At 48.1% G+C, this 24,549-nt stretch overlaps 1 protein-coding gene across 3 annotated transcripts in view; it reads left to right on the top strand.

The window, feature by feature from the left end:
- Positions 1–24,549, top strand: part of CLSTN2 (calsyntenin 2) — a 592,242-nt gene that overhangs the window by 537,576 nt on the left and 30,117 nt on the right. For all 3 annotated transcript variants that reach the window (XM_064491598.1, XM_010976786.3, XM_064491596.1), the window contains exons 9-10: positions 10,163–10,325; positions 23,193–23,359. In XM_064491598.1, the coding sequence (XP_064347668.1) occupies positions 10,163–10,325; positions 23,193–23,359 (330 nt within the window). The remainder of the gene's footprint in view (positions 1–10,162; positions 10,326–23,192; positions 23,360–24,549) is intronic.

Here is a 24,549-nt window from a genome sequence, read left to right on the forward strand (position 1 = left end):
TTTATGTGAGCATTTCCTTTTCCTAGGGAAGGAACTGTGTCTATTTTTGCTCACTTTATACACTCCACACCTAGCATCATGCCTGACCCATAATTACTATCAATAAATTTCCATGGAATAAATAATCAAATCTTCCTGTGACACAAGTGTTCTGTGCATTGCACAGATGAAGAAACTGGCACTCAGCAAGTCTAAGAAACTTGCTGCAGGTCCCAGTCCAGGTAAGAGGGCAGAGCAGAAACTTCCCCTGAGCTGGCTCACCGCAAAGCCGCTGCCTCCCACTGGGACTGCTAGGAGGTGCGATGTCCCCAGGATGGACGTTGAAGCCAGAGGCCAGTGGGAAGCCTCACAAAAGGCATGGGCCCTTTTCTGGCCAGGATCTTACTTGGACTCACCCATATCTGATGACCTCCACCCTCCTTCCTTCACCCCATAAGGCTCCCATCTTCTATCCAGAATCCTCCATGTCCGCTGGACCTTCTCAACTCTTCCTCTTGGACTGCCAGCCTGGAGAGGTCCCCAGAATTTCAAGGATTTGACCCAGATACGGCCTCATCCCCACCAGCCTGCTGCAGTTTCCAGAGCCGGATTTATGTCCCCCTTTTCTAGAGGAACCGTTCCCACTGTTGCTGGCCTTCACTGTCATCATTCATTCATTCCTTCATTCATTCTTTCATTCAGTCTGTAAATGCTAATTGTGAAGTGGCCATCCTTTCCCTTATATTGAACCTTGAGAAACTCGAAGTCTTCCGTGGGAAGGGGTCACACTCACAGGACAGGCCTCTAACCACCTCAAGCTCCTCCTAAAGTGACTCGCTTTCAAGACAGCTCCTTTTTTGAGCCGAGCGATATGCTCGGTCTTTGGGCAGTTGACTGTGATCAGGGGAAGAACCCCAGAGGAGAAATTGTCTCTTTCCTAATTGTCAAATGGAAGACATGTGCTTCCCAGCCTGTGAAAATATGAAACTCGCTCTGGACACGGGTGCTTACAACCTACAACAAGCAGGCCGTGCCTCCAAGGCTCCAGTCTGCACCCCTGGGTCCCTGACAGATGTCAGCTGTTCAGGAAATTCAGGAGGAAGTTATCTGCAGATGAATTCCATGTCACGTCCTGAAAGCAAAAAAAAAAAAAAAAAATGGGGAGGAGAGAAAAAGCTTAAGGGCTTTTTGTTTTGGGGGCACAAGGGAGTCCTAGTACTCAAGGCGGGGTGCTAGAGGGACGTGTGATCAGAGGAGGGGGAGCTTCAGGAGAGGCGGGGGGGGACGTGGGGGTGGGGTGAGGCAATGGCATATGGTGGACAGTGGGAAGGCACTGGAAATCTTCCTGTTTTATTCACTCTCATGTTCCCAATAACCAGGAAATGTCTGGGGCATAGTGGGCACTCCATCAACATGTGTTGAATGAACTGAATGAATCTCACAGCATGTGTCATCTGAGATTTTTTTGTTCCAAGTGATGTTCATAGGTGCCGTACAAGAAAACAAAATAAACGCGGTCAGAAATTTTGACAACCTGGCTCTTCTCTCCCCACATCAGCATATTAAGTTCTCTGAGTGAGAGGTTTTCAGACTTCACTTGTCCAAATCACCTGGAGGGCCTGTTAAAACACAGGCTGCCAGGTCCCACTCCCAGTTTCTGTTCAGTGAGTCTGGGGTGGAGCCCGAGAATCTGCATGTCTAACAAGTTCCCAAGTGCCTTAGCTCAGGCTGCTGTAACAAAATACCGTAGACCTGCCGTCTCAACAACAGGTGCTTATTTTCTCACAGTTCTGGAGGCTAGGAAGCCCAAGATCAAGGTGCCTGCAGATCTGGTCCTGGCGAAGGCCCACTGCCCAGGCTGCAGGTGGCTGCCCTCTCCCTGTGTCTTCTCAGGGCAGAGAGAAAAGGAGGGGGCTCTGGTCTTTCTCCGTTTTCTAATAAGGACGCTAATCCTACCGTGGGGGCCCCACCCTCATGACCTCATCTAAACCTAATTATCTCCTAGAGGTGTCTCCTGCAAACGCCATCACATCAGGGGTTAGGCCTTCCACGTGTGATTCTCGAGGGGATACAGACATTCCGTTTATAACACTCGGTGATGCTGATGCTATTGGTCCAGGGACTGCACGTGGAGAAGCGCTGCTCTGAGTCATCCTGCTAAGAGAATCTGTTTTACTGTGTGAAATGAGGCTTTGCCAAAGCATTCTTGTTCCTGGACGCCATTTTTCATGGTACCTTTTGCAGGACAGCATTCTAGAAAGTTCAGTTGGGAAGAAATCTAAGGAGGATAATTTTCCCCAGTGATGGTTAATGAGGGGCCGCATCTCCGCTGGCTGGTCCCACCCCTCTTCCTCACTCCTGTGCAGTCCCCACTTCATTGAGAACAGGTTTTCCTGCCCTAATCGCTAGCTCCTGTGTCAGCCCCCAAATCTGCAGAATTTGAAGATCAGCCCCAGGCTGGGCTTTGGCCTGGACAGACTTTTTCATACATGAAAATGAGATTGTCGGGAAGTCCTAGAAGTTAAGTGATCTTCCCAGGGTGTCATGCAGGAGTGCGGTGGCAACGAATAAACCAGCTGGTCCAGTAAGCTAATTCCGAAGGCAAAAACCATATAGCATGGTGCCAGGGTACCAGGCAGATCATCAGTGCATAATAAAGGTGTGTTTCTCTTCCCACGGATGAGTTTAAATCTTAAATGCAAGCAATTCTCTCTTTTTTTTAATTTTTTATTGAAGCGTAGTTGATATATAATGTTTGTTTCAGGTAGAGAGCAAAGTGATTCAGTTATACATATGCATATATATATTTTTTTCCCTTCTCAGATTCTTTTCTATTATATGTTATTACAGGAAATTGAATATAGCTCCCTGTGCTACAGTAGGTCCTTGCTGTGTATCTATTTTATATATAGTAACTTGTGTCTGATAATCCCCAACCCCTACTTTATACCTCCCCACGCTTTCCCCTTTGGTAACCATAGGGGAATCTTAAAAAAAAAAAAAAAAAAAGGTGCCAATTCTATATACAAACCAAAAGCAGACCCACAGACATAGAAAACCAACTATGGTTAGCAATTCTTGATTTACACTCTCCAAGCACAAAAGGCAAGGACGGTTTTCCAGGCTGGTTTGGAGGATCTGCCCAAATGTTCCTCAACCAAATTGCAAAAAGGGGGTGGTCCCTCTGACACAGGCTGCCTTTCATGTTCCCTGCTCCCCTGTGCTGCGCTCCCTGACTCAGCAATCGCTTTCTGACAGAAGGCCCAGCGGGTGCTTTCTGAGCTGTCATAACCACCTTCCGCGGAAAACACACCGTGCTTCTCCCGGCCAGTTCAGAAGTGCCGACGACCGCCCGGGGAGATCTTAAACAGATTTGCAAATAAGACTGGCATCTTTGCTTGTGGCATGAGGTGGATTTTGGCCCTAACCAAAACTTCTCTTTCAAACGTTCTGAAACAGTGGCCTGAGGCCAAAGGGCCTATGCAAGTCCGCGGCATGACCCTGATTTGCATGGTTTTAACCTTCCTGGTTCAATAGCTCTGGATTTCAGGGAACAAAGTTGTTTTGACCTACCCTCCAAATATGTCCTGTGGGCCAGGGGCTTATGTAGGTCTCTGTATCCACTGTTACCTGAATTTAACACGTGAGAAAGCTGTTGAAGTAAAGAATGGCTTTCTAGAACAGAAGGCACTAAAGTAAGACTCCTTAGCATGGGGTACGAACGTCTCAGGATCCCAGCCTCCTCTCTCCAGCCTCACCTCTGGCCACGCACGTCTGACCAGACGTTGGTTGGAATATACACCCTTCCATTGTGCATGGAACCCATCTCTCTCAGTAGCTGCTTTATCAGATTTTTCATTTTGCTCTAACCTCATCTCTCTTCCAATTCACTAACTCTCTTGTCAGTTCTCTTGGTTTATTTTTATTTTATGTCTTTTACGTCTGGAATTTCTAGTTGGTTCTTTGTCAAACTTGCCTTCCCCTACCCCCTCCAGTTGCTCCCTTTCCTCTCGTTCCTGGAATGCGGGTTCAATCGTATGTCTTGTCTGCTTTTCCTCACACACGCAAAGGATGGTTTCCTCTTCCTTTTGTAAGTTTTCACGCTGAGCTCGCCTCTGGCAGGGATTGTCCTGCTCGTGCCCCGGGCTGTGGGCACATCTTTGTCCAGAGGTTTGGAGTATGTCTTTGCTGAAGGCCGATGCCATTTTAAGATAGCGTCTGAGTTTGGATTTCCACCCCATGTGGGCTGTGGACTTGGAGCCCATGCATGTGCTCAGAGCAGGCTTAGGGATGTAACACCTCAGGGGACACTTGCTCCAGAGTGGCCGGCTGGCTTCCTCCCTGCATTCCTAGGTCAATGGCGGCAGGGGTCCCAGGGCCCAGGCTTCAAATAGTCCCAGGCTTTATGCAGACATGCCAGCTCGAGTTTTCTCTGAGTCATTCCTCCCATGGGCTTTGAAACCACGGCTGATAGGCTGGGCCTTTCTAGCTCTCTTACTTTTGTTCTGTTTTGTGATTGTTTTTATGCAGCATCTCAATGTCTTTGGAAAAGGAAAGGAGTTTCCATATCTGCTCAGGCTGAAAATCTGCTCTAAGCATCGTAGATGCTTTGTTTTATCTTGAGTCACACAATAACCCTATGATGCAGATTCTATGACTGTCTTCACTCTACAAATGAAGGCGTTAAGGTTTAGGGGGCTTTAATTATTTTTACCAAAGTCCAGAATATGAGTTCCCAGAAATTCCTAAAGCAGGTGTGACCACCCAAGCCATGACCTAGGCTCCGCTTGCATGGACGCCCTCCGCCCCCGCCTTGGCTGCCCTGCCCACTGCCTTCTGTGGCCATCTCAGCCCCAGGGCAGCCCCTCCCTGTCCGACCCACACTCATACCAGGGCTTTCTCACCCTTCCCCTGATACACTGGAACCTCTCCCCTGCTGAAATGTTTTCCGTCTTACAATAACCTGTCCCAGACACATTTCTCAGTCTTTCCCTTCTCTGGTCCATATTGTAACATTGTGAGTAGGAGTGAGGGGAGAGTGGATGAGAGCAGCAGCATTGCATCATCAGGACGTGGCTGTAACTTAGCTGGAGGGATGGAAAGGGGGAGCAAGTCTAAAGCGATGCCTTGTGTCCCGGCTTGGACAGCAAGCAGATCGGAGGAGGGAGCATTTGCTGAGGCAGGAAACACAGGCAAGGGAACAAGTGAGGCAGGAGCTGGGGGGCATAGAGCTCAATCCTGGACGTGATGAGTTTGAAGTGTCTGTAGAACACTTAGTGGGCCATTCAGGAGCCATCCGATCTGTGAAGCCATCACTCAGGAGACCAGTGTCTGCTCAGGATCCTGATTTGGCAGTGAGCGTGTGACTCTGAGCCACTGGTTGTGTGTGGGATGGAAAGACAAGAGGCCTAGCGTGGACGCTCACCATGGGGAGTAGGGGGTGGTGCACCTAACTCCCAGTATAAACTCCTTGAGATTAGCAGCCACAGTATCTCTTTCCCTTTTCTAGAGGTGCCTAAGACAGAACTGGCCCTCCTGCTTTACAGGGTTGCAGTGAGGACTAAACAGTATAAGGAATAGGAAAAGCTGCTTTAAAATTGAGAAGCATTTTTCATGACGGGTGGTTGCTATAGCTACCACCCTCCTCCGGCCCCCAAATGCCCATACCTCATGCTGCCCACAGAAGAAAGGCTATCCAAGCCCTCAGGCCTCCGGACCTCCATTCCAAACTATCCTCACAGCCTCATCTCCCTCTCCTCACCTTCCCCAAACCACCATGGCCCCTCCCAGTGCGGTGTCTTTTTTCCTTCCCTCCTCCCAGTGCAATCAGACACCCTGCTCCCCTCCACCGCATCACCTGGCACAGGTCTGTGGGCGTGAGTCACAACCTGCTATGAGCCTTTCTGTTGATTCTGTGTCTGGACTGGAAGCTCCACGAGGACAGATGCTTTCTTTTGTTCACAAAACAGGGTGTGCATTTGGTACATGTCTGTAGCAGTGAGTGAATGAGGGACTCTCCGTTTGCCCCAAACCTAGGACCTTCCTTGGCCATGAAAAGGACAGATGAATGAAAGAATAAAAGGTTTCAACTCCATTTGCCTGAAATGTTTTCCTTGCTACCCATTCCTAATGAACTCTTAACAGTTCTACCCACCCAAAATATCCACTTCTCCCATCCGAAGTCAGCTCCCCACTCCCTGGGAGCTCACAGTGCTTTGCGCCTGGTCTGTAAGACTTACCTCAGTTCCCAGTGCATTCAAGTCTTCTACATTGATACCTAACCCCTCCCCCAACCACACTTTGGATTGAAAATCTTGAAGGCAAAGCACATATCTGATAAGTTCTTCATCCTGTGCAGCTCCCAGCATGCTCCCTAGTACGTTGGTTCGTAGGTAAATGTATGTCACACTGCATAACTGCGTTCAAAAATGTCCTGGGAATACCAGCTCAGAACATCCAGGGTGGCCCTCTACAGGACATCTGGACCAACTCGTGGGCAGCCTGATCTTCTCCTGTACCCTCATAGGAGGCTTCCCTAGCTCCTGACTCCCTCACCAGCCTGCTCCCAACTCAGACCTCCTTGGCATTGTCCCTGCTCCCAACCCTCCTTCAACATTGGTCCCTGGGCCTCTGTCTCTGATTCACTCGCCAACCAAATGGCAGCTGTGGCAGCCCCGTTGGGAACACACCTGCAGGTTTCCAGAGGGCAAAGCATCTTCAGTCCAGCTGAGGCCTTGGGCATCATCTCTGGGGTAGCATTGGATATGCCTGATGCCAGCTGGGCGCCCCAGTGATTCACCAACGGCCAGGAATTAAAGTTCCTCTCTCTCCCCAGAAAAGGTCACTTTGCCTAATTTCCTTCCTTCATTGTGGAGCCATTGCCTTGACACATTTATTTTTGCTGCCTCCTGGCTTGATCATTTCTCAGTTACAGTTTGTCCCCGCATTTGTAGCCAAGGGCTACTGCGGGGCTCTTCCTGGCCATAGACCCACATTTATGAAACCCTAATTAGGCATTTCCTTCAGCTGCTTCATAGATTACTGGGTGTGAGAAATCTGCAGGCTTAAGCCTAGTCTCGGCTGAAAGCCGGTTTGGATGCCCTGTTAAAGCTCTCTGGGGAAGCTCCCCATCTTTTCCACCTCTGAGTCAGCCCAGGCTGCTCCCCACTCCCAGAAGGCCCTGCCTTCTGACCTCGGAAAATGTACACCTTACCATCTTTTGTGACCCATATTAAAATAGGCAAAATGTATTCCCCTTTCAAATTGCCAGGATTTTCTTTTTCTTTTCTTTTCTTTTCTTTCCTTTTTTTTTTTTAATACTCAATGTAGTAAGGGTACAGGGCGCAAGCACTCTCCTACTCTGCAGGCAGGGGTATAAATAAGAACAAACTATTGCAGGAAAAAATTTGACAAAATGTGTCAGGAGCCTTCAAAATACCTCCAACCTTTGACCCGATAATTCCACTCTAGGAATCTCTTCCTAGGATACAATCAGAAATGCAGATAAATATTTATGCAAAAAGAAATTCATCACAGTGTCAGTTACAATTGCTGGTGCACAATTAGTGCCTGGTAATAATTAATTATAATATACAGTATAGTATAGTGTATCCATATTGTACAGCCATCTACAGTGAAGTTGGTAAAGGCATTTGAATTCTGATATTAAGTGAAACAAGCAGACTTTTAAGTCGTATGTACAGTGTAATCCAAATAGACCTTTCCCAGCTGTAGTCTCACAGGATGTTTATTAGTGATGCTGTAAATAGAAAAATTCCATTTTCCAAAAATGTTGAAAAGTTCTTATAGGCATATACTTTGAGGCTGCCGGAAGCCTTGGATATGCTTGGGATGAAATGGGAAATCGAAAAACAGGAACAAAAACCAAGGCTTAGTGTTCAGTGTCACTGTTTTTGTGCGGGACATCACAAGGGCTGCTGTCTGTGGAGCAGGCTTCAGGAAAGCTGGGGGCTGGGGGGGAGGATGCTCCAGGAAAGACTGTAACGTTGACAGGGGTTGCTGCTTCTGCTGAGTTATGGACTGATTTTACTTCTTCCTTGGAACTGTCTCGTACTGTCCAAAAATGCTGTAAGTGTTGTGAAAGAAAGCAAAACAGAGGACCATCCGGCTTTGGCAGACATGGAGGGCTGGAGAGTCGGCCAGCACATGGAGTCAGCCTGGCAGTCAGGCCCGAGAGGACGGCCCCTGGAAGGGTGGGGATGGTGGTCTGGACGGGGGAGCCCCTGGTGCTGCTTAGTTGACTCTCATGCTCTGTCTATGTTTCAAAAGACCTAGGGTGTGAACAGGGTCACGGCACTGTCACCCGCTCCCTCTCCATCCTGGGACCGGCCAGAGGTTTCCTGATATCTCAGAGAATATCCCCGGATTGTTCTGACTGGCCATCCCTGATTAGAAACCCCTAGTCCAGGGTGCACTGGGGCTCCTTAGATTGGATGCTTCCCCATTCAAAACTCTCCTTAGTTCCCACTCTTCTCCTTAGTGACCCCTGGACTCTGTCTCCAGCTCTTCCTTTATTCCACACCTACACCCCTGGCCAGCCTCACCTGGGTCACAGACCCATCCCAAGAGCCAGCACCCAGCCCAGCATCCAGTCTCAGGCATCGAGCAAGAAGGGGTGTAAGTCAGGTTAGGGCCTCTAGTGAGATGTAACAGGCACTGAGCTGTCCACTCAGAGGAGTGTAACTGGATTCTGGAGACATTTGCCTTGACCCCTCCTGCTTACCTTCCAAGGGCCCCTAAAGTATTCATCAGGCTTTATCAGGTTAATGGGCTGCAAAAGGAGCAATTTTCTGAGACATGAGACAGGACAATATAAAAAGAACATTAAGGGGAAAAAATCTTACTCCAAAATGAAAGGGAAAAGCTCATTTAGCATCCCCGTTGGTGTTACCTGTTCATGAGAATCAGCACATTGAATCCTGAGTGGGCTGTTGGGAGGGCTCTGATGTCCTCACCTGGGGGTCACCTGCATGCAGAACTCATCTGTCTCCGCTGCCACACAGGGCGGGGGCAGTGGAGACCAGAGGACACCGATGAGAGACATGTCCGATGTGGATGCCGCAGGGTGCAGTGGGATTTGAGGGAGGGGGAGTCTGGAGGAGAGAGTGTCTCACGTGACATCCAAGACACTTGCTTAGGGGATCGGAGAGAGGGGGCGCTGTTCTCCAGCCTTGCCACCTTTTATGTTTCCCATCTCCTCTCCCAAGATGTACCATATTGGCTTCTATTTTGGATAATGCCATGGGAGTTCAGTATCTTGAGGTCAGAAATTGTGACTTTATCCTGGCCCCAATGTCTCCATCCATTAAGGTTAGATTTTAGTTCCCAGGTCCAAGACTAGTAATCTTAGGTGCAAAGTTGTGAGGGAACACGTGTGTAACAGTGCTCTTCACTGAGTCCAGCCAGGAGGACCCATTTGTGGTCCTCGTCTGCCTCCCCAGGGACTCCAAGGAGGGATGAAGATGAGTCCTCTTGGGATGACTGTGTCTCTCAGAATTGCTTTGGCTTGAGTTGAAGGGAGCTTGAGACCACAGCAGGTCCTGGGACAAGCTTAATATAGAGACAAAAGAACTGGGGGTTCCTACTCTTCTGAACCTCATCATTCTTCCCCTTCCCATCTTCATGCTTTCCCTCTTACTCCCTTCTAACTCCATTTTTTTTTCATCTTTCCCTTTTGCTTCTTTCTCTTTCCTTTCCTCCTCCTCTTCTTTGTCTTCATCATTTCTACTTTCAAACTAGCATCTTTCTTTTCATAGCTCCATCTCTCCCCAAACTTAGAGAAAGCATTTCAATTTAACTGTTTCTCTATTAAAGAACTAAGAAAAGTTTCCTACAGAGCAAATTTAAGCTGACATTCCCACCTGTCCACCAAGCACTTGCCAGCCTAGACAGCTGGTAATTATGGGACCAAGATAATCTGCCCTTAGTCAAATATTTGCCTAATGATCGGATTCTCAGGTGTTCCTCTACCCGCTGGTTTGCCCCATCATGTTTCATGTGAGCTGCTATAACCTCAGTGCCCATCAACCATTGTGTTCATTGAGTTCTTTGCAATAAAAACTGTTGACCCCCAAATGTCTCCTCCCTTTCATAATTAGAAAAGTCTGTTTGGTATTTCATTGCCTATTCAATTTTAAGTATTGCTTCTCTTTCTTTTCACTAGATTTGTGACAAAGAATGGCATTACTATGTCATCAATGTGGAGTTTCCTGTGGTTACCTTATACATGGATGGAGCAACATATGAACCATACCTGGTGACCAACGATTGGCCCATTCATCCATCTCACATAGCCATGCAACTGACGGTCGGCGCTTGTTGGCAAGGTAACCCTAAGTCACACCCTTCTCCCTGGCCCATCTGTGGACAGTCCATGAAAGGGACTGACAGAGAAAAGGGCAAAGCAATTCGTACAGAATCAGCCAAGAAAATCTGCTAGCCCTTAGTAATAAAACAAGACATGGAAACAAGGACTAATCCAGGCACTAAGCTTGCATAATAGTTACGCACTTGGCTGGAGACCAGATTTTTATTTTAGATCAACATGAGCAATTTCACGTTTATCTCTGAGTTGCTAATGCCTTTTATTGTTCTGGGACCTTATTTAACTTATGTAGCTGATCACTCACACTGGTCAGGAGCCAAAGATCTCCTTTTATCCCCAACAAATTGTTCAGAACCCCAACCCTCTGTTCCGGGAGCTCACAAAAATGTGAGCTATGGAGGGTGGATTGTCCATAGGCGCCAGGCCATAGGAGGCCACTCTCAAATTTGGCTCAGCTCTGAGCCCCTTCCCTGCTCCTCAGGGACAGAGGCTCCTCATTGCCTTTTCACTCGAAGGCTTCTGCTCCCATCTCATTTCCTCTGCTGCTGCTTCTCCTCCAGTCCCCAGACCCAGATTAATGACCTCTTTGGAAACAGGAAAACAAGCTCTCTGTGTATGCATATAACCTTTCTGTTCCCCCACTCAGATCTGTTGGCATCTTTGTTTTTGCTCCCCTAATGGCTGGGGTGCTTTGAAGTACCAAGGAGAGAGCAGAGGGGAAGTAAAATGCTCCCCAAATAAGCAGATTCACACTTTGAGATGACCCAACCTTGTGTTGATGGATTCCTTGGAAGTTAGTAAGATCTGTGACCTTGACCTTTCACCATAGGGGGCTGAGGGAAGAGGTAGGCTAGAAGAATATGCCTGCAAAGGACCAGCAGACTGAAGGGTAAACTAGGGGAGACACGGACCCCTCTGGGTTGGGACAAAGAAAGCGTTCTGGGCAGCTCCATGCAAGAGAAGATGGAAAGGAGTGCCTATAGTGCAGCCGTGGGAGCACTGGGGACGCAGAACCCAGGAAGAAAATAAAGCAGTTGTGGGGCAACAGAAGAGAGTGTATTTTTGAGCAGAAGTCACCTACATGAAATCTGACGTATGTCACACAATATTAAAAGGTTTATCAAACATTTCAGTAGAACTTGATGAGAGTTTCCTCAGTATTGCAGAATTCTTCAGGATATCAGGAAAGGAAGACTGTGTCATCCGATGAGAGTCTATGAAACTAATTAGTGTAGCAAGGCACAGACTCCAAGGCTGCACAGGAATCATTAATCACCGAACACAGCTGTGCAAGAGTGAAGGCCCTCTCGTGTGGCTCAGTGTCCCAGCTGGACACCACAGCCAGCCTGTAGCTATTTGAAATATAGCTTGAATACTGCCTGTGAGATAAGGAGTCCCTAGTCCTGATCTCACCATGAACATTACCATGACTCTTTCCTAGAGACTCTCAGAGATCACCTCTAGATCCCTGTCACCCCAGTCGGCAATGGAAAACTGCCCCCAACTCTAGAAGGCCAGCTGGAACCACTGTTTTCCAGTTACATGCCAACTGGGTAGAACAGTCCCACCAAAATAAAAAGTGATTTTAGAAGAATCAAATTGATCTATTTGAATAGTTAGAATAGGCTAGTTTGTGCTGCAGTGACAATCAAGCCCCATATCTCAGTTACTTCAAAGAATTCTCACTTCATATTCAGTACAAAAAATGGGGGCTCCTCTCTGCTCTTCCCAAGAAGACAGAGCAGCCACATTGCTGGATACTGAGAAAGAAGGAAACAAAAATGTGATGGATGGTGCCCGAGCCCTTAAAGCTTCCACCTACAAGTGACACCAATCATCTCTACTCACATTTTATTGGCCAAAGCAAGTCATATGGGCACACCTAACTCCAACAAGACCAGGAAGTGAAATCTACCATGCGTCTGGGAAAAAAACTGAAAACGACTGTGTAAACAACATTGATGAACACCATGGTCTATCCACTTAGTCAACAATATTTGCTTGACTGCCCTTTCCACATCAAAAATGCAACCACACTTCTGTAAATGAGGCAACCCAAAAGTCCCACCTGTTACTGGCTCCAAGCCCAGTGTACCTGTTCCCTGAATGATTCCTGAGGCTCTCTTCATCAGGCTTGAGATGCACAGGAGGCTCTCTGTCAGGCCCAGATGTGGCTCCACTTGATCTGGAAACCTGTACCCTAACAGGAAGAAGTATTTGCTACCACCACAACCATCATCCTCTCCATACATATGTGCACACACACACACACACACACACACACACACACAGTGGAATGAGGCAGAATAAGCAAAAAGTATTTCTACTAGGTAAAAGGAAGAATTAGAGAAACACAACAATCTTTGGTTCACAGCAACCCTGAAATCCCTCTGGGCAGATGCTATAAGGCCCCCTACCCTAGGGTGGGGGGGCCTCTTTGTGGCCCTTGATGCCGTTCTCTGGGGGGGTGTCTCCTTCTCCAGTATCCCCCTAAGCCACAACTGAAGATGGCCTTGTCACTTTATAAATAGAAGCTCTAATATTATATATGATTACAATGTATTAAAAAGAAATTCCACAAAAATGCTTTTTAAACTAAAGCATATATTTATTTTAAAAGAGTGTGGGAGAAAGAATGGCTACTGGGGAGTTCGAGTGTTTCTGTCCTCTTCCAAGACAGATGCTAGGACCACTCTTTACTGGAGTAGAGTGTGGTCACATAACTTGCTTCAACAATTAAATGTGAGTGGAAGTTCTTCATATCATTTCCTGGAGAGAACTTTAAGAGCCAGTGTTGCAAGGAGGCCCTTTACATCCATGGGGTAAAAAAGCACTAGTGGTCCCAACTAGTAGAAAAGAAACAGAGACTCTGAGAGGTGAGGTAGCCCACCCAAGGTATCCCAGTCAGATCTGCCCAACCCCAGCTCTTCAAAGCCTGTTCTCCTTCCACTGTGCCTCACTGCCCCTACTGCCAGTTAGTTGGTCATCTTGTCAATGTGATTATGTGTTTGGGAAAAGGCAGGAGCTGATGTGTATTGAAACAAACATTATAAACCCTTTACCTTCTGAGATATCTGACAAGTCTGGAATCAAAATACCACACACACTCTGCAACCCACTGGTGAATTTTCAGCATAGGAGAAAATCCTTTACAAATCTTTTAAATTGGGCTTTCTGGGATGAGTAAGAGTTCACTAGGAAGATAAGGAAGGCAACAGCGTATGGCATGGCAGAGAAGCGTGACATAGGCATGCTCGGGGTGCCCCATTGCTGGAAGGTACTTGGACCAGTGGAAAGAGTGGGGAGGAGGCTGAGAAAAGGAGTTGACACCAGACCATAGGATGCCATGCTGCCTTGTCAGGAGCTTGGAGTCTCCTGAATATTTACATCCTCCCTGGAGCCATGTTTTTGTCTTGGAAGGACAGATCAGAAGGCCTTTCAGTCGAACATGGTGCTGTGAAATTGATGGTCTACAGTGCAGCCCTCCTCTCAGTATGTTTCTAAACCCGCCAAAGTCCACTTGTATACATATTATAAGCCCGCTGTGTGAACCTCTAATTGCCTTTGGGCCTGTAATGGCAGGGAGTTTTGGAGGTTGGCAAGGGAACTCGTTCCCATTTGTGAAATTTCCAATTGCGGTTTAACAATGGGGATAGAAAATGATGTGACGGCAGCTGCTTGCTGGGAACTGGCTCCAGCACTGTTGCTGGGCAGTGCTCTGCAGCCCCAGTTAGCCTACCGTGTCCACTTAGTGAATCTGAAAGCCAAAGTAATCAGTGGAATTTCATTTTCATTGGTATTTTTTTCCAGTAATTAAAAGAAGAATATTGAGACTTCATTTACACGTAAGAAACGTTGCCAGTACTGCCTAGAGCAGGCAAGTATCTTCGTTCTAGAGAACAGCTGAAGTCAGGATGGACCTTGCATCTCAAAAGAGTCCTCCTTCCTTTATGTGACCGATGCACACCGCCTTGCCATCACCTCTGTGCTCAGTGGCAATGTTCTCAGGGTGGAATCAGACCCTCTCTCATGGCCAAGCTCAGTCTGTGCTGACTCAAACTGCTACCTTTAGACAAAGACCAGGTCCTTTGTCTCTCTCTGGGTCATGCCATGGGATAAGATCATTTAAAAGCCTAATTAATTTGTCCTTTTCCTTAGAGTTCCTACTCATCCATTTCTAACAACAAAACCTCAAGTTCCACTCATATATGATAAAAAATTATACACTCACATCTTTGCCCCTGGACCTCTACACGGGGCCCAGCTTACCCAGGGCCTGTAACCCAGCTGTTGTGGAAGTGAGTCAGGAAGGCTGCTGATGGTGGCAGACCAGGGCCCTAGGATGTGCCCGGGACTTCAGGGAGATGCCCCAGCAGATGACACACCAGGACACCTCTCCCCCAACACTATAATCAGGGCAGCTCTGTTTTACCTATTTCATATGCTATCGGGGCAAGAGTTGGCTAAACATGTTTGAAGAAGCATGAGATACTCACCCAAGAAGGAGCTGCCCTGCTCCCTGCCTGAGCCTCACCTGCTCTTGGTGGAGCTTGTCACAGGCTTCCTTACCTGGCTCCGTCTCCAGCGACCGCCTCATCCCTGCCTCTGCTGGGGACTCTCCTCTGGTGCTCTGGACCTTGGCCTTGCCAGAGTGTGCAGCCTCGCCTGCTCCTGGCAGTGGCGTCCGCCTGGTCTTGGGAGCTAGGTCTTTCTACCCTAGCTCCTGGTCTCGCTCAGTCCTACCCTCTACTTACCAAATAAAGCTGCAGCAAGTTGAGAAGGGGATGGTTCTAAAAATTAGAACCCATTAAGGGACAGACACAGAACCCCCATTTGTGGCTTTTGAGAGGATCCAAAGCAAAGAATAGGAATGGTCAAAAAAAAAAAAAAGAATAGAAAAGCAGAAATAAGCCTGAGGGTTACAGGAATCAACAGCATCTGATCCTCAGACAGAGGGAAACTGAAATCACATGTGGTCCTGAGATCTGCTGTACTTTTTCAGGTCATTTTTTTTTTTTTTTTTTGCCAGACATTAAATTAGTGCAGAGACTTGGAGTACGTGCCTTCACTTAATAAGCTTGGTCTAATTTAGTATAAATTCTCTTAATAAAGTCTGTGTTGAAATTATTCTGCATCCCTGGGGTCTCTGCTGCTGAGAGAAGCAGGCACGTGCTAGTGTAGTCTGCCTTCTATGCGAGTGGTGTTCCCCAAGGAGACTTCATGAAGCTCAGTCCCACGGGATGCCTCTCCCACCGTCAGGCCAAGGTCAAGTTCGGGAAGCCGCATAAAGCATCCTCACAGCACCACACTGGAGAGTCACAGTGCACATTCACTTATTAAAAGCTCTCAAAAGCCCACCAAGAAAACAGTCAGTTTGGCGTTCCTTAACTCATTTCTCAATCTTATTTCACTATAGAACTCACTCGTTGTGAAACAGTGTTCCTGGGGCAGTGTTTGGGAAACCTCTCATTGGAGTTATGAATGCAGGCCTCCATCCCCGACTAGGGCATGAGTTTGCAGAAGGCAAAGACTATCTGCTCTCAAAGAGTCTCCTCCCCTCCTCTCCCATCCCCCCTACTCTGTGTCCCAGAGAAGGTCAATAATTAATGTTTGTTGAATTATATCCCATTTTTGAATCTGTCTGGACAAAGGCATATATGGTTCATGATCTGACACAGGGTGTCTCTTAGCATTATCTGTATTAAAGAATCCAGAAAAGATGATTCTAAGCCCTGGTGTTAATTTAACATGAGGATATATTGGTTTAAAGACAACACAGATGAAATCAGCTTTAAGATTCACTGATTTATATGTGAAAACACAATATAACTGAATTATAATTTTAACTTTGAATTTTATTCTGAAAATTATATTCATTAGAAAATTTGAGAAGGGTCTTAGAGCAAAAACAGTATCATTTTAGTTTCTCTGAGGGATATACCGGGGAAAGAAAAAAAAAGAAAGAGGCCACTGAAGAAAGAGACAGAGCAAACTCACATGACGTCATCCCATCTCAGATCTCCTTGGTTCTTGCTGTCACCAGAACTAGCTGCCAGTTTTGAGTTCCTGTGCTGGGCTCTGGCTTGTCTTCTCTTTAACAACCCTGCGGAATGGGTGTGATTATCATCCCCATTTTGCAGATGAGGAAACTGAGACTCAGAGAAGATAGGTGTCTTGGTAAGGGTCACCGAGACCCCTGATGTGCCCCCAGGTCTGTGCCACCCAGAGCCCTCAACCTTAATGACACTGATACACTACCTCTGCTTCTAGAGACATGTAAAGCCAGATGGCCTTTCACAGCCAATAAAAAAGACCAGAGGATTCTGGAATCTGGGGTCAAATCATTTGCCCAAATTCCCGGGGCATTTTTCTCACTGATCAGACAAAATCATGCTGAGGCCAAAGATAACCACCAGCCTGCTGAGCATCATGGTTTAACGGGAGGGCTGAGTTTGGAGTCAGAGGAGAATTCCAGACCCTTGCTGCTGCTGCTTATCTGCTCTGGGTCTTTGAAGACAGTGTCAGGGGAGAGTGTAGCTCAGTGGTAGAGTGCATGCTTAGCAGGCACAAGGTCCTGGGTTCAAGCCCCATTACCTCCTCTAAGTAAATAAACCTAATTACCTCCCCCACTCAAAAAAGAATGAAGACAGTGTCTTGCCTCTGTTCTCCTGGAGAATGGAGGGGCCGTTCTGGGTGACATATGAAGGCCCTTCTAGCTTGATGAATTTCAGTCCCCAACTCCAGAGTACTGACTTTTGGGGTCATCCCATCAGTCATATGTTTTGCTCACTTAGAACATGCCATGTAAACATCTTTAGGAAAAGCTGGAGAGATAAATATGTAAAAACTGAAGGGTAGAGGTAGCCTGCTGAGAATGTGTCAGGACCAGCCCTGGTGGCTGAGCATCCTTGTCCACCAGTCCCTGCAACCGTAGCTCACCCCCCTGGGGTTCGGTGGTGGCCAGTTTTAAAGGCACAGCCAATGGGGGTCTATTACATATTTCACTCAGTCTTTGCTTTCCGTGGGTGTCTCCATCACTGAAATGAAGAAATGAGAGAAAGCAAGATTTCAGACAGTCTCACCATTTGCATTGCTCAAAACTGATACCCAGCCATCCATGAAATTGTGTTTACTGAGGGGCGTCCCCATCAGCAAGCCAGGCACAGAGCAGCATCCAACTCAGGCCAGAGGGAATGTGGCCCCCACTCCTTTCCATGTGTTTTTCAGACTAAATAGCTGTGAGAATGACAGCGGGGGGCGGGGGGGGGAGACCAGCAGCATCCCGCACTCACTTTGCAAAGGGAAGAGACTTAGTACATTCACACAACACAGATCTTTTCTCAAAGGAAAGTGAACATTATTGACTTGAAAGCTATGTGTATAGTGAGTGGGCCCCACCTCTCAGTGGAAAGAAAGCTGAGGGAGGATTTATTCCCAATGCAAATTTAGGCTCAGAATAACACAGGCTACGTTAAACCACATTTGCCAAATACTGTTATTTTGCAAGACAACTGTGTTCCCCAGCAATCTTGACACAAATCATTGGGAGTTCCATGTCTACACAACCCAGGATAATTGGACATTCTCCCCCAGCGCTGTGTCAGTCCCAACCTGCTCCCATCTTTATGAAGCAGCCCAGTTTTGACATCCTGCAAGAACGCCTCCTTGAACCCTCCCAGCCACATCTCATTGTATGGCTTGCAGGTCAAAGGCTTGGGAGCAAACAAGACCTGCATTTGAATTTGGGCTTCGCGCGTTTCTGCCTGTGGGGCCTTGGGCAGGTCATCCAACTTTGAAAACATCATCTGTGAAAAAGAGTTGGACATTTAGCAGGTGAGAATCTGCATTCACAAAAGTAGCTTTTAACAAGTAGTTTTTCCACATCCATCTCAGTTTCATGTCAAGCTCCTCCTCCATCTGAGTGGAGAGATTAACCCCAGCAAATGTGGAATTCTCCCATTTCTTTAGAGTGCCAGCTGATTTCTGGGGGGTGTATATGGTGCTAGGGTTTTGAGGGGGCCTCCAGTCATCTTTCCACTGAAATGGTGCTCACCTCTTTAGTCATTAATGGTCCTTCAGAGCCATCAGTGCAGTCAGTATTTCCTTGCCTTAGGGGCACAGAAATACCTCTGCTGCATTTCATGCTCTGTATAGGACCATCCATGGTCCATCTGTCCAGATGTGCCAGGCTGGCATTCTGCCCGGCATCACACACCCCTTCCAGGACTCAGCCCAGACGGCAGGCTTCAGGTGCCCTCATTCTGCATCTCTGTCATCTGATTCCCCAACCTTTTCTCTGTCACCCTCCCCTCCAGTCTGGGGTATCACTTCCTAAGCTAGGGGAAGCCAGGTTTTCTTCCTCGATGTTTTCCCCACATGGTGAAGATACCCACATCCTCCCCACCCTCCTAAAGGTTTAGGATTCTGGAAAGAAAACTAAGGAAGAGACTGGCTTCAAGCCCCATCTGCTCTCCCCCCATCACAACCCTCACGGCAATGAGCACAAGCCAGAGGTGTTTAAACGGAGGGTAAGAGGAGAAGTTAAGATCTCAAAAGTATGATCCTGCCACTTACACATTAAATTAAATAGCATATGAAAGAATTTGCCAGGTTTTAAGGACCTAGTAAATCATGGCTATTATTTTTTCCCCTTTGATCAATAGGACATATTATCTGTATCATTCGTTTTGGAAATTAATCAGGCACTGCCTTAAAATACTATTGTACTGGCAATTTACTCTTACATTTTTATTTTACTTTTCCAATGTCTATATTTTATTCTACCAACTAAATGTAAACTCCTGAAGAGCACGGTCCACATCTTAACGATCAATTGAATCAAACAGAAGGCTAGGCATACAGCAAACACTTTAAAAATGTGCACAGATCTAGCCTCAGGAATCCAAAATTGTGTTTGCAAATATTTAGAGAAGGTTCTTTGTGTTAGAAATCATGGTGGTTGTTTTTTTTTTTTTTTTTTTACCTAAAATAATTTGTGAGCATGTGTATGTCTGAAAGTTAACAGAGGAGCCGTGTGGCATACGCAGACATCCTAGATATTAAAAGAAAGAGATTTCCATTATTTTTCTAAATCCTGCATCACAACCACTTCTAGTGCAAATATATTTCAAATCTTTGCTGGCCTCCTATTGCAAAATGCTAATTGAATTTCTTCCCTGGAGCTGCATCGCGAATAGAGGGTGTCACAGATCTGGAATTCCTGAGTCAAAAATACAAAATATAGATGTTCTGCTGAGCGAAAAGAGTGTGTAGGAAAACATCCCGGCATCCGGGAGAGTCATAAGGTGTGGCCTTTAAGGGTGGAGCTGCTGAGGGAGCAGCTGAAAGGGCCTGGACCACAGAACACAGTGGCCCCTCTCAGCTGGGCTCTAGGCTGGGCTGCCCAGGACCACTCAGATGCCCAGCAGGTCCTGGGCACGGATGGACGCCCTCACTCTGCAGAAGCGCACATTGCACTACTTCATACTCGTGTGCCTTGGTCACTTTCTTATCCCTAAGCCTGAGTTTGCTCTTCTGTTACTAGAGAGTAAGTACCTACCTCCTAAGTGTTTGATGAAGATTCAGTAAGATGGCGTATGTTGAGGGCATGACACAGTGCTGGGCTCATAGTTCAAGCCCAGCAAATGAGAGTTGTTGTTGGATCTCCTGCTCTAAGTCGGGGACCAGGCATGGGAGAGATGAGCACCAGGATGCCCTGGAGGGTGGCAGCTCCACCATCCAGACCCAGGCTCACACCCTTCTTATTGCAGGTCAGCTGGAGTGTCCATTTGCTAGAGTAGGAGCATGCTAATGGCTGTGAGAGGCACCTTAACCATGAGGGCTTTAAAGGCCAAAATCCAAAGGTTCCATATTGGCTACCCAAAGCCATGGCAACCTCAGATTACCTCTCGAAGCCACATCTGTGGACTGAGCACTTCCATAGAGCCTTCTCCTTTTATTTCTTCCATGTGAGGATGCTTTGAAGGGCAAGTAACAACAGTGTGAGGCAAAACGACTTGAACCGTAAAGGTGGCTGATTGGCTCCCACAGCTGAGGATGTCCCGCTGGAAAGCAGGGAGGCCGGCCACTCAGGGGTCGCTCAGCCAGCTGTGCTCCCCTGGCCCCGCCCTCCTCCAGGCATTGCCCGGTCGTCCTCGGTCTGCTTGCAGGGTGACTACCACAGCCCCGAGCCTTCTACCTTCACATAATGGTCTCCAGGGAAAGAGAGCAAGAGTAGGTTCCAGAAACTTTCTACAGAGAAAATAGAAGCTCTTTTCCCAGAGGCTGCATGTCAATTTCTCCGCTCATTTCATCGGCCTGAATTTGGTCTCATGATTATCCCTGGACCAACCCCTGTGGCTTTTTGGATGCCAGGTGCCGGGTGACTTCATCCTGGTACGGGGTCCCAAGTCCATGGCTGCTTCAGTCACTGGAGCCCTGGAGACAGGATCACCTCATTAGCTTTGACTAAATAGAGTCCATCCCTGGAACTCAGGTCAACCCCCCCAAACCTCAGGGCTGCCTTGCAAGAAGGCAGGAGTGAGGTAGATGTCAGAGACACAGTGTCCACGACTCTGCTGGATCATCTCCTACAATTCAGCAAACAGTTATGAAGTGTCTGCTGTGTGCCAGGCAGGGTGGAGGATGTCCCATGACACAGGGGCAGGGGCCGGCATTGTTGAGAGGGATAAATGAGCCAGCTTATGCAAGATGCCTGGGGCAGCCCTCAGCCCCTAATACCTGCTCAGTATTGTCTTCACTGAAATGAATCATGCATGTGTGCTCCCTGCCATGCAGCAGACAGACTTCAACAAATAAATTCCAGCAGCCTGCAAAGAGAGGCAAGCTAAACCTGCAGGTGTCTGTCGTAAAGGAGAGAGATCACGTAAGGAGTATGCAGAAGCCTGGCTAGAAATTTCACAGCCTAGGGGTTCTTCACCTTGACTTCATGTTTGATTCACCCAAAGGAGTTCTTAAAACTCCCCAGACCAGTTAGGTCACAATCTCTCTGCGTGGGACCCAGCCAGCACCAGGATCAGTTTATTTTTTAAAGACTCCCCCAGTGATTAAAATATGCAGCCAAGGTTGAGTATCACCCATTCTAGGCTACTGAAGACAGAAAACACATACATGTAAACCATCACCCAACAATGCCAAGTTGTGAGGGGCACTTTAAAAAAAACTATCTTCTTTCCAAGGCTCAGGGCAGGAAGAAGGAACAGTGGGCAGGGTGCTTAAGGGCCCTCGAAGGACCAGTGGGATCTGCTTGATCTGGTATCTCAGTGTGAGGAGGAATGGGTGTGAGCAAAGGTGTGTGTGCAAACATAGAGGGTGTATCAGTTCTGGACCCAATCAGGAGAGAGAAACAACAGTAATTTAAACAAGGAAATATAAAACAATACTATCACAGAGGATTGGGATAATAAAGGATTAGTGACTAAATCAGGGGAACTCAGAAGACTATAGGAATGCAGAGTCAGGAACATCTTCTCCCCCAAAGCTGAAACAGAGCACCCCATGGAGAGCCCTCTGCCCCCCAGGCTGGGGTCCAGACTTAGTCGACACAGTGTGGCTCACTGAAGAGCAGAGAAGTCACAGTTGTTTTTACTTTGGCAGAACCTGCCAGAAAACTGCCCTCCAGGATGCTGGGGAAAGTGGTTCACGGGGTGGGGTTCTCATGCAGCACACTGCAGGGGTAGGTGCCGGCTGTGCCCGTGGGAGCTGGCCACTGGGGAAGCTGCTAAGAGCCAGGAAAGCAAGGAGGCAAGACCCAGGAGTGTCCCCTACAAGCAAGCAGAGGCTCAGAGAGGCTCCAAAACCCCTCCAGGGGATTAGCAAAGCTAGAGTTCCACCCAGGTCCATCTTCCCTGTATACCTCTCTGTACAAACAGAAGTGCAAGATCAAGGCTAGGATTGACGACGTAGGCTGCCCAGGGATGGAAGGGGTCTGTGCTCATAAAGTCAGTGGGGAAGGCCTCCTGGTGGAGGTGAGGCATCCAGTGGACCTTGGGGGAGCTTTTATTTTAAGTAAATGAGGGAGAAAATGAGAGGAGGTGGCTTTCAGTCTGGCCTTGCCACAGGAGTCACGTCGAACAATTTCACAAGCGGAAAAGCCAAGTCGGGCTCAGACAGACTCAGCTCAGCCAGCAGAGCGAACAGTAGAAAACTGCTGATGAGAAGGAGATAAGAAGAAAGTCCAAGGTAGAACAGAATCGAGGAAGCCCTTGCATGACAAAGAACCTGAATTTGAGTGGATGTAAAATCAACTCACCACGAGAGAGCCAGAGCCCACGGACATGGCGTTTCCAGGTCCCCTCAACTGCATGCCAGCCCCTCAGAGGAATACAAGAGAGCAAATGCCAGCTCTACAGCCAGACAGACCTGGACTAGAGCCCCAGCTCTGCTTTTAGCTGTGTGTCCTGAGGCAAGTCCCTCAACCTTTCTGAGTCCCAGGGTTCCTCATCATCTGTCCCTTGGAAACAATGACCCCTTCTTTGCAGGCTCACTCAGATGAAGTCCCCAGCAGTCAGCGTGGCACACAGCACAGCTTTCAGCACTGGTAGCGTCTTTCTCTCTCCTGCTTTTACCCTGTAGGCCCTCCCTGTCTTCTAAGACAGTTTGTGCCTCTGAAAGTAAATGTTTTAAAATTCAAGAAGCCCAGATTCCTAAATGGGTGCAGCTGGGGAGTGCCAAGGTCTTGGCGGCAAATAACATCCTCTTGAGATTCTGGCCCCGCAGCTCTGCAAGGAGAAGCTCGGGTCTAGGGGACGCAGCCACTGTGTTCTTGCCTCCCACCAGATGGCGCCTGGAAGTGGTGTTTCCCACCCAGTCTCCGCAGGGCAAATAATGGTGTGTCTCTGTCTTGTAGGAGGAGAAGTCACCAAACCGCGCTTTGCTCAATTCTTCCACGGCAGCCTGGCCAGCCTCACCATCCGTCCGGGGAAAATGGACAGTCAGAAGGTGATTTCCTGCCTGCAGGCCTGCAAGGAAGGGCTGGATATCAACTCCCTGGAGAGCCTGGGCCAAGGAATAAAGGTAAGGAAGGAGCCGGCATGGCCCCCAGTCAGACGTTGCTTCATGAGTCAGTGGCTGCCCAGCGCCCAGTGGCCTCCTGGCAGTGGAGTCATTTCCCGCCACGTCGCACAAGGCTGGTACCACCACACAGGTGCTGCTACAGCAGGGAGATTCGTGACTGTGACTCCACGACAGACTTGTGCATCTCCTCAAATTCCCAGATGAAGCCCTTGTGTATAATGAGTTCAGTGCACAAAAGCAGGCACGTGCTCAGTGTCTACCTGGAGGGAGCTGTTATATTTCATTTTTTTTCCTGGGTTGGGAGGGTGATCTGTTGTCTACTGGCCTAAAGGAATTGAAGTAGCGCCCAAGAACACATTTCACAAATACAAAAAAGTAGAATTAAAAGTTTGGACCGTGGAAAATGCTAATCAGAAAAGACCAACCCGGGGTAGGGTGGAATTAGAAAGCAGATGCGGAGGTCCCTGGGTCTGACGTGGTGACACTGAGGCACAGACTGGGCTCCAGGCAGTGTCTGCAGTCAAAGGGACTATGAGCGGATTTATTATTTTTATCATCCATGCAAAATAAAAATATTCCAGTCATCCAAGGGAATCCAAGCTACATTTTGAGAAAAGCTCCTCTGGAGGGGGCAGGATGTGGGTGATGGCCTCATCAAGCACCTCCCTGACTGGCAGGGATGGCTCTGGCCTCACCTGGACCAAGGCCTCGGGGTCCTGAGCAAAGAGCAAGGTAAGCATCGCTGCAGCCTCCGCTCAATCATCGTGGACCCCACCGAGAACAGGCAGCCCCGAGGCCTCCTCTCTGGAAGTCAGGGCGGCCCACCCTCTGCCTCCAGGAACACTGGACAGACCCGTGAGGGTCCAGCGGCTGTGAAGTTTTCCCAAGGAGGGAATGACCAGAACAGAGGTTTCCCACCGCCTCCCGTCCACACTCAGTGCTGCCCATGGAGCTCCCCCTGCCTCCCTGCCCCAGCCCCAGCCCCAGGATGGGGAGTCACCCCTCCAACAGAGAGCCCTCTTGTTTATGCTGTCAGAAGCTTGTGGGGCTCTGACCTTGGGTAGCCTTGGAGGGGCCAGTGATCTGGACACATCATGCTTTTCTTTAAGTCACAATCACTTCCACATACATTCCATGGACAGCCATGTAATTCAGTTCTGGGCTGAGTAGAGGGGCACAGAATGAATATT

Source organism: Camelus dromedarius, chromosome 2 (genome assembly GCF_036321535.1).
Source record: "Camelus dromedarius isolate mCamDro1 chromosome 2, mCamDro1.pat, whole genome shotgun sequence".
Classification (NCBI taxonomy): domain Eukaryota; kingdom Metazoa; phylum Chordata; class Mammalia; order Artiodactyla; family Camelidae; genus Camelus; species Camelus dromedarius.